The sequence below is a fragment of the Henckelia pumila genome, chromosome 3, assembly GCF_033568475.1.
Source record: "Henckelia pumila isolate YLH828 chromosome 3, ASM3356847v2, whole genome shotgun sequence".
NCBI lineage: Eukaryota > Viridiplantae > Streptophyta > Magnoliopsida > Lamiales > Gesneriaceae > Henckelia > Henckelia pumila.
Window position 1 is genome coordinate 43,453,419 of NC_133122.1, and position 10,894 is coordinate 43,464,312.

Genomic DNA, 10,894 nt, shown 5'->3' on the forward strand with positions numbered 1-10,894 from the left:
ATATAATTACAAAATTTACATTTCTTGAATTGCTGAGGTTTGATCTTGGATCCTGCAACGTTAGGTTGTTGAATTACAAGAGCAATGGATGGAACTGTTAACTCGTTCAATCTGTTGAGCCAACTGGAGGCTATTCTAGATTCTCATCCTTGCCTGTAAGCTGTATGATATTGTGTTATGATTTTAGGGTGTAATATCCATTAAATGAAGCATCTTTTCACTGCGTCATTCTTTGCAAATGATGCTGAGCTGCTGGGTTTTTTTAGGAGGATTAGATTCAGTTTATGACCTTATGGGTGGGGTGATTTAAAAGGGAGAAGTTGGAAAAAAGTGAGACATCTTTTTTTTAAAAAAAATTGTAATAAAAATGGTGAATGGTCGTTTTTCAGCTCCAATGAGTCTTTTGAAAAACCTACTTGGACGCGGATTGATCATAATGATCTGAAGTGTTTATGTGTTGGACAAACTCCTGGAGGTAGATTTTTGTGATTTACCCTTTTGCAGGATAACCCATATTTTCTTCTGCTATTGACACACATTAATCAATCAGAAGATACAATAAATTTTTCGATTTTAAGACTGATGGGAGCTGTCGCCGTGTTTATTGGTGCGAGTTTACGAAGCACACATCTTTGAATAAGTTTTTCTGAACAAATAGATTACTGATTCAGATTTTGTATGTTTATTGGGTTTTTTGTTTTTTATCTGAAGTCACTTAGTTAGAATCTCTAGTGCCAATGCACGTTATGTACTGTCTTCAGTTATCTTCATTAAGGATTCTTTATTTTGTAATCATGTTAGTGGATCATGTAGTTAAATATTGTTATACTGTTTGTGATATGAATGATATTGTATGCTTTCAGTGATGAATTGGGGTTTATTCATCCATCCCAGTTTGCTGCACTGGATGAAGAAGCCAATGGTTCACCTATATCAAAACCATCACATTCTAGTAATGCTGATACATATTTTTGGAGTAATGAACATAAGTTGGGTATATCAACACTTGCTCTATTTCCACTATATGGTGCTGCCAAAGATGCCTTCATGGATTCTTTTAGGCGATATAAAATGTTATTAGACTCTCACGGACAGATCAACGAATCTACCAATGTTAACACATTGAAGTTCTCACAGTCTCACCTAGACATTGTGGAAAGTGAAGTGATGAGACACAGCAGGGTTCTTGTTCTGTTGAGCAGTGATTTTGGCACAGCGTGGAATTCCAGGTCTGTTTTTTTCTGTATATGTCATTGGTTCCTCTTGGTGATAGATATGCTGAATGTGACCTGTTTATATCTCTTAAACTTTGTTGGATCTTTTGTAACCTGATGAAGCATGAGTTTCTTTCCCGGAAAATGGCATTAAAATTTTGAGACTCCTGTTCGGTCAACTGAGTTTTACTGATTTCTTTCCCTCAATTTTCTAATACTTTTCTCTCAGAGATAAGTTCCAGAAGTGAGATGATCACTCCAAAGTTCTGTGTATTGTACTCTTACGATTGCTGTTGGTTATTTTTTTTTTTTTTAGAAAAAAAAAAAAAAAAAAGAAACTGGCTTATTTAGTTTTTCAACTTCATTGTTCACAATTGGGATTGAAAGTTATTGTGATTGCAAGTAATTCAGTTTATATTGAAGGATTAATTAGCAAAAACAGAGGAATGCCTATCGTATCCTCTTTATTGAATAATTCATAAACCCAGTTGTGATGCTGGTGGTTACTTTTGAACCTTACATGTTGAACACATCTTCTGAAGTTTACTTGAATTTTGGAAAATTCCAAGAGAGTTCCTTTTGAATTTTTTCTGCCAAGAGAGTTCCTTTTGAATTTTTTCTCCCTCTTTATGTGTTGTGAGGGAACTCCAAGTGAATCTTCTGGTGACCTAAACTCTTTGAATAATTATTTTGTAAAATAAAGTATTCAGAGAATCGATTGAATGTGTGTGTGATCTTAATTGACCTTTACTTCCATTATGTACCTTTATGCTGGTGTTCTAGTCTGAAGAGAGCAGTTGGCTTGTGTCGTTTGTGTTTGCAGCATTCCACCCTCACTCAATTCTGTCATAGACAATATAATTTGTGTGCTTATCTACTAGTAGGAAGTTAGTTATATTAAGAAAGCAGCAGTTTCCATTGTTCATGGATGAACTACTGTTATCAACGTTGGTTCTCTCCTGTGCATCGAAGAGTGAACGTGCTTGGAGCCACAGGTAGAATACATACTTAGCCATCCATATATATCTCTTCTCTGAGCGTGTGTACATTTTGTATGCTTTTATCTGCAGCCATAAATATGCATCTGCATTTAGATGATAAGATTATTTTGCGCCTTCATTTTTCGAGCCTACCTTGTAATGATGTTCACACTGGTAGGAGGTGGGTGATCAAGATGATAGCAGACAAGTGTGCAAACCTGCAAGAGATTGTGGAAAGAGAATCTGGATTTGTGAAAACTATAGCCGAGGTTTATTGCTTTCCAATTTGTGATTTACTACATCGAATATTTATATGCGTGATATCTAATGATTTGTTTTCGTGCATCCTCTGCATTAGGCTACTTATAACATTTTATTTACGTTTTTTGTGAGAAAAATGGTTAATTCTCACTGTTCACTTGTTTTCTTATGTTTGTGCACTTGTTTCATCACTCCATCTGACATGAAGATTTATGTCAGCTGCTAATTTGTGGTGACACCTAAAATAACGTAGAATAATCGCTGTGTTATTTTCCTTGGTTGATTTGGCATAGAAATCAAGGACTTACCCTCTCTGGTCAAAATAGAATCCACCTTTGATGATTGTCTATGACTTGGCATTATCTAATTCTTATTCAAGGGCTTGTGTTGCTTTATCCTGATTGACACTGACAGATTATACTTTCTACCTGATATGTTCATTTTTGTTCTAGAATTCAAAAATGAACTATCGTGCTTGGAATCACCGTTGCTGGTTAGTTTCCTACATGTCACATGCACAGGTTAGAATATTGCTAAGATGCCTTAATGGCAATGGTTTTTTTTTTAATCTCATGGCATTGTGCAGAGCGCACACACTCAGATTTTAATTTTTATATGTAAACTATAATTTGTGTACCGCATAATACACAATCTTCCTCTATGACAAGAAGAGACGAGTTTGTAGTGTATAAGGCTTTGGTGGTTTCCATGTCTGGATAATGCCACAGCACTTCGGGCTCAACCATTTCTTCTTTTCTCTTCCAAACTGAATCATGCCCCCCTATCTACCACGCTCCTCTATTTATGCACCTTAAAAATGATTTTCATGTCCCAAAATTTGTTTCTTCTGAATTATTGTAGTTTCCATCAGGTGATACTCGAGCTGCAAAATTCTCGAGAATGGACAGTGCTTCATGTTGCTGATAATTCTTGTTTGCATTACCGGACTGTAAGTTTCACACTCTTTGGTATATATTCATAACGTTTTGGATGAACTCCTTTTGAAATGTAAATAATTTTGTGTGCTTGTCTCATTTTGGAAAAGTTATTTGATCTGGTCTCATTTCCTGGCTGTGTTTAAGCTGGAAAAATTAATCATCGTGTTCTTTTCTTGTGACATTTTTAAATTTTTATTGAAATTGTAGTGCCGGCTCACATCAAACAATACCTTTTAGTCCCTCCCGCTCAAGAATATCAGTGGAAGAAAAACTACATTATTAAAACCTTGTGCTGTTTAAATTACCGAAAAATGTTGTGTGATACAGCGATTACTACTCCAAATGGTAGAGAATTTAAAAGATAACCATGGACCAGATGCTTTTTCAGGTGCAGAATTTCATCAAATGTGGAAGGTTTGGCGTTGCCTTTTATCTATTGCGAAGATTTTTTTTTCCATGAAACGTTATATCTTAATAGCAATTATTTAGCACTGATCATTTGAAAAACACTGAAACGACCCTAAATCTATAATTATTAAATAAATAAATATGCGGAAATTTTTTTTTTTTTATATATACTTACTAAATAAAATATGCACATATATGCCCATACATACATGCACAGAATAAAAAGATTTAAATAAATACATAAATAAATAAATAAATAACTTAAATAATAATTGCATTCTTTAAATAAAATAAATATCTGAGTCAAACATTTAATAAAAAATACTGCATAAGAAAAATGATGTAAAATTTGCATGCACTGAAAATATTCAAATAAAATATTCAAAACCCCAACCACTGAAAAAAATATTTAAAAAGTGTAACATGCTGACATAATTAAAACATGCAATGTGACTCAGACATCTATCACGGTCACGGGGTCACTGCATGTCCGCTCATATGTCCTCGCCGCCGGTAGGAGCTACATCCTCCTCTACGAACTCACCTGCACCATACCAGTGTAGTGAGCCTAGAGGCCCAACATGCTAACATAACAAGGGTTTAAAATAATTTAAAACAATTAAATATTAATACATAACATATACATGAATGAGCATGCTTAAAAATATTATGGCATAAACATAACTTAAATTAACTTAAATAACATAATACATACATATTGTTGAGCAAATAAATTTCTAACATCGCATGGTTGTATCCGTAGTGTAACCTCAAATCATACATTAAATACTGATCAGCGTGGAAACCAACGTACGTGGCGGTGACGAATCACCTCTTAAATTGGCAGTAAACTGCCCTTCAATAGTTCACATATGGGGACGAATCCCCCTTAAATTGTCACACTACTTCAACTTCCAACATAAAATATTTTATTATTGCTCAACCTTAAACATTTAATTATGCATAAAATTATTTCATGAATGCATGTACTTAATTAAAATGTGTGTCCTTCATATATATTTAATTTAATTTCTTACTAACATATAAATATTAAAATAACTTCAATGCATAAAAATAATTAAATATATAATTAGGACACATGCAAATTTCTCATGGATTGTCCTGGACTGCTGGCCCTAACACTCAAGCCCAATTACTTAAATCTGGCCCAATAACATACTTAAGCCCAATAAAATTGTTCTAAGCCCAATAAAATAATTTAAAGCCCATAAAACATTCTAGGCCCAATAACAACTTAAACTGGCCCAATGGGCCCAAAAGCCCAAAGACTGGCCCAATAACTTTTATGGGCTCAAAATCCCATAAAATTAATGGACTAACTTAATTAAAATTTTAAAAGCCCAAATAAAATTATTTGGGAGTCCAAATAATTTTATTTCTAATTAATTGGCCCAAAAACCAATTAATTCGTAAAATACTTTAAAAATAAAAAGACTCGAGCCCGGCCCACCGAACCCGGACCCGGACCAACTTAACCCGACCCACTAACCTACTGACCCGACCCGGACCACCGACCCGACCCGGACCACCCCCTAACCCTAAACCCGAAACTCCCCCTTCCCTCCCCTTCTCGGCCGAGGGCTGCTGCCGCCCTGCTCCGGTCACCCCTGGCCGGAGCCCCGCCGCCCAGACGTAGCCCACGTCTGGGCGGTTTGAACCTAGCCCATGACCCCGGCCCATGCACCCCACAGGCCAACAGCCGAACCCCCTTCCTCGAAACCCTAGCTGTGCCTCCATCTGCCCTTCCAGCCCTCACCTGTTCGGCCGAGCCCAATCCAGACCCTAGCCCAGCCATGGCTCGACTCTAAGGACCCTACCAGACCTAAGAACCATCAGCCAACAGCCCTTGACCGATCCATGTCAAAAGAACGTGAACATGCATCAAGAATGGGAAAATATGAACTCCTCAAACCATAACACACTTGTTTTTCTGAAAATTCTTGAAAGAATCCAATGCATACACACACACACCGTTATACACTGATATAATACAAAGAAATAAAGAAGGGATCATGCCTTTCACCGTAAAAACGAAGAGAAAACGAGCGTGAGACGATTCCGGGACGACGGGGGCGATGACAACCGACTTGGACCTTCAAAAACCGAGGCTATGGTGTTCTTGGAGGTGTCTCGGTCGAAGGAAGATGATGAACAGTGGGGGTGGCGGCTGATGGAGGTGAGTGATCGGGTGAAGGGAAGGTTTTGGGTAGATTAGGTTAAGTTTTTAATTAAAAATAGGTTTTAGGATAATTAAAATATATAAATGAGGGTTTTTAAATTCAAAATATATAACTTAAAACTCTAACTAACAATTAAAATCTGATAATAAATTTAACAATCCCAAAATACATAATTAAGGGAATTTTAAAAATACTAAAAAGTCATTATTTTGGCTTATTTTGAATAAAAATGAACTCCTAAAATTATATAAAATTAAATACTAAAAATTTTGGGATAATAAAACTCAAAATAATATTTTGGGGCTCTAAAAAGGCTCATGAAATTAATTGGCTAGAAAGTTGTCATCTCGTCCGTCCACGGTCCCGTCTACGCGATAATATAATTAAAATACTAAAAATCATAAAAATCACTAATTATGGGTTAAATGCTTAAAAAATAAATTAAATCATGCACAAATAATTCACATAATTATTTAACCCATAAATCTAAAATTTAAATAATTAAATATCCTAATTATGCATGCGGATTACGTATTTAAAATACCGGGTGTTACAAACACCCAATCTTTATGATCTGGCGAAAGTTGAGAAGTTTGCTGTGCCAATCTTCCTTCCAATAGAAATAATGTCTTCAAATTAGTTTATGATCCTCCACAATGCCTCATACTTAACTTAATGATTTGCATAGCAGTATGACTACATGGACTTGATGATTTCCATTGCAGCTAGATAATTGTTTGGGGCACTCTGAACAATACGATATACTGTTGATCTGATATACATGTTTGGTTTAAGAAAGTGGTGGCTTAAGCTTTATAGAATTCATCATCATTGGCTTGCTTGATGATAATGTGATTGTTCATGTTATAGTATTGCATTGCTTGGATCAACAGGATGGGTTTCTCTATATTTTGAAGTTGTCTATCTTTTTTCTCATGAATTTCTTAAATCTAATTCTCCGGTTCGTTTGGCATACTATGTTATAGGAGGAGCTGCACTGGAATGAGTTGTTGATAAGACGTTACTTCGGAAGAGAGGTATGCCTGTCAGTAATGTTTTTTTTTTTTAAACTCAAATGGCTGACATAACTTACAGAAACAATGAACCGGATTTATATTGTTTCAATCCAGATGAGCTCGTGTGTTGATTCTTTCCTCAATTTCTCTGACTCGTGTATCAGGGCTGTTATGGTTTTGTACTTTGTAGCATACAATATTAAGATAGTAGAACCATGTAGACATTAGATTTCCTTTTAAAGGTAAATCCATCTTCATTGAAAACTGAAAAACAAAGTACATAGGAGGAAGACAAGGCCAAAACCTCGCAATAACTAAAATACAAATCCTACAAGATTATTAACAGACTAGGAGGTTACTACAAGATATCACTAAGTTGTCCTGGAAGAAGCAAGTATGGACACCATATCCAAAGCCTGTAAAACTATTTGATGTGGCCTGAAAGCCAATTCTCTGGGTATAAATGAAAGCATCTTTCATCGAAAGCTGACTCCAATGAATCTGAAATGTTGTAACTGGATTCCCGTGATCTAGAAGAACACCACCTACAGAAGATTCGCCTGGACTCCCATGAGGCAACCAACCATCCATGTTAAGTTTAAACAAGGCAGAATGTGGTTTTGCTCATCTAGTCATTGTAACCATGTAACCCTTTCAATAGCAAGCATGATTCCCGGAACCCAAGGTGTCTCCTTGACATTTGAATCTGTCTGAAGAGGAAAAGACTACCTAATTTGTTAGCCACCTTTTACCTGGATAAGGTCGTTAATGTTTGTTTTCTATTATTTTTTTTTTCCCAAGGCTTTATGGCTTCACCGTCGCTTCCTCTCGCTGTTTCTGATGAAACATTTGGCATCCAGCAATCAAGATATAAATGGCCGTTCTTTGTGCAAAAGTTCTGAGATTGATGACATCTTCATGTTTATAAATGCTGAATTAAAGCTACTCGATCATTGCACAATCATCCCTGACAAGGCGTTTGAGGATTATGAGGCGCAGGCAGTTCATTCTGCCTCCTATGCTATGTGGCTTGCAAAGGTAAATTGATTTTTACTATTGTCTGGTATCTGATACACATGTTTTTACTCATCACCATAATCATTCTCTCTTTTCTGCCGATGGTTTTTCAAGCAAATGCCCATGCCTTTTGGAATCGAACTTAGAAACAGTTCACTATATGGGACACTCGAGACATCGATCAAGAAAACAGGGAAGAGTTTCCTTTTGGATTCTCTAGCAGAAAATTGCATCAGCATACAATCGTTGAACTGAAGAACCTGTTACATGTTAATAGTTATCGGTTTACCGGTGTACGATTATTTAAGATGGCATTGTTTGGAAGATATGGATATGTATAGGTTCAAAGAAATTCACATGCTATTCAGTTCAGTTGATGGGAAATTTTCAGTTCTAGCCTATGGCGGCGGCGCTATTTTCGTGTTGTCTACACAAAAATAAGTTGTTGTATAGGTTGCTTTTAAGTGGGTTACAAAATTAGAGAGCGCTGATTTTTTGTTATAAATTCAACAGAAAAACTATGCAAGTATGCCAAATTTAATGATACTTGCCTAGATATTGATCAAACTATAACTGATCATGAATAGTTATGTACGTACTTCGTTATTCTTTTACATCAAGTAATTATATCAATAATTTTGAAATTATTGTATACATCTATTTTAATTAATCCATTTCTCGAGTGTTTTCCTTTCATTTATACTTCAGAATTAACTCGCACGGGCACGGCACAACAAATGAACTAGTAAAATTATAATTATACTATGAAATGTTGATTTTGAAAACCTTTTAAATTATTAACCAAATCGTTAAATTTTCGTGTTTAATTTAATTTTGAAAAATATGATTGAGAGCAGTGATGGATCTAGAAATTTTTTGAGTGAGAAGAAAGATATATAATAATAAAATATAAATATTTTTATTTGAAATTTAACTTACAATATCTCATATGCTTGAAATTTTTTTAAAACAGTTAATAATAATCACATTTGACAAACTCTAAAATATATCATAAACTGTCATTCAAATATTAATATTTTATTCGATTAATTGGTGAAAGACTTTTGTTGGACTATTAACAAAGAGCAACATAAATGAATTATAATAACAGGGAAGAAAAGAAATTCTCTCTTCAAACGCGTGTTGTTGGTTGATGGATATAATGGTGGAGAAGTTTAGAGAATATTTTATTGTTTTATTATTCTATTATTATGTATACAATTTTAAAAACTTTAATGCATTTCTACCCATCAAAATTTAAGGGAGGGTAGTTGTCCTCTTTTGTCTCAATATAACGTTGCTCCTGATTGAGAGGTAGACTTATAATAACGATCGAATCAATAAAAAATAACTCATTTAATTTACACATAATGGCAATATTTCTATTAAATTAATTTTTATGAAAAAAAATAATTTATTGACCTTGGTCGTGGCGGTGCCAACTAGGTTGGCCTCAGTGAAAAGAATATTTAGAGATTGAGATTGGAAATTAGAAGCACTTTGTTAATTATTTAGTTGAATTGACTAACAGTGTCTTTAAAAAATATCCTAATATGAGATTTTATTTAATTTTTAGTTTTAAAAATTATTATTATTTAATTAATTCTCAATAAGTATACAAAGCTTACAATACTTTTTCACAAGTTCACTTGAAAGAACTTCAGTAAATGTCCTTTATTTTTTAGGGAAATCTGCATTTTTGTCATTGAATTGTCACTTTGTAATTTTAGCTATTTGTCAACATTTCACTTTTATTTCTGTTAGATATTTTTTAAAAAAATATATTTTTAGTCATTTTTTCATTCAGAGTGTTGATGTAGCACAATAAACATCAGCATGACATCATCGCTGCATTGGTTTCAAGTTAAGGTCGAAATAAAAAACATGACTAAAATTGGAAGGAAAAAGAAAAAACAAAAATAAAAATAGTGGAATACAAAATAAATTTGATAACATAGAAAATCAAAATCGCAAAATGACAAACATATTAAAAAAAAAAAAATACAGTGCATTGTGCATGTACAATGAAACTAGGCATCGGGCATATGTTTTTAAGTGCCCTTTTGTAAATTTTTCAAGTTTTTTTTGCAGCATAATTTGATTAGTTTGATTCACTTTATAATATTTTTTAATAATAAATATGAATTATATGGATAATTTATAAACATTTGTTAGAGATTAACTATTACGTTTGATATTTTAATCTTTTTTCTTAGAAAAATATTATATTTTTATCGGATTATTTAACTTGTTATTTTTTTTATATATAAATATGTGTTTTATTATATGTATTTATTTGATTCATATCATTTCACATCAAATTTACAAATAAATAAATTCTGACAAAAAATTAACTTATCTATGATATGTAATTCTAAAAAACAAATAGAGAAAGGTAGACATCCACAAGAGGCTTTAAATTTTCTCATAATTGTTGTTGAATTTAATAACATTTTAGTGTTTTTATTTTTATTTTTTGAAAATGTTTAGTGTTTTTATTTTTAAGTATGAACATTCGTGTTTTCATCCAATGTCACCCACGTGCTCTACCTTCCTGGTTAATACAAAACTAGGAAATTTAAAAGCATATACTTGATAGTAGTAGGTGCTAAAAACTTGCAAAATGGTGCCGTAAACTACTACTATACCTTGAAGCTTGATTCGATATCCCCTGCCACACATTATACATCGAGGAAGCCAAAACTTCCCCTGATATTGAAATGGTGTATTTCCACAATCGCTTAAGAAAAATCTCAGCGAAACAACACATACAATCTCTAAAACATGCAGTCAAGCCAAATTTCACATGTAACGGACATCTACGAAGTTAAACAAACTCTAGGTGTTGTTACCATCGAG

General features: G+C 33.8%; 1 protein-coding gene across 7 annotated transcripts; it reads left to right on the forward strand.

The window, feature by feature from the left end:
* On the forward strand, positions 1-8,665 carry LOC140886806 (uncharacterized). Of its 7 annotated transcripts, none has more exons than XM_073293662.1 (10): positions 1-155; positions 864-1,229; positions 2,096-2,209; positions 2,373-2,463; positions 2,908-2,976; positions 3,327-3,404; positions 3,721-3,807; positions 6,989-7,039; positions 7,820-8,056; positions 8,150-8,665. In XM_073293662.1, the coding sequence occupies exons 1-10, from the start codon at positions 85-87 to the stop codon at positions 8,288-8,290; spliced, it is 1,305 nt and encodes a 434-aa protein (XP_073149763.1). In that variant the 5' UTR covers positions 1-84; the 3' UTR covers positions 8,291-8,665. The 7 variants fall into 7 exon arrangements, with proteins under 7 accessions (XP_073149763.1, XP_073149764.1, XP_073149765.1 ...); XM_073293663.1 differs by having other exon boundaries at positions 2,099-2,209; XM_073293667.1 differs by having other exon boundaries at positions 24-155; positions 895-1,229.
* Positions 8,666-10,894: the final 2,229 nt, after the last annotated feature.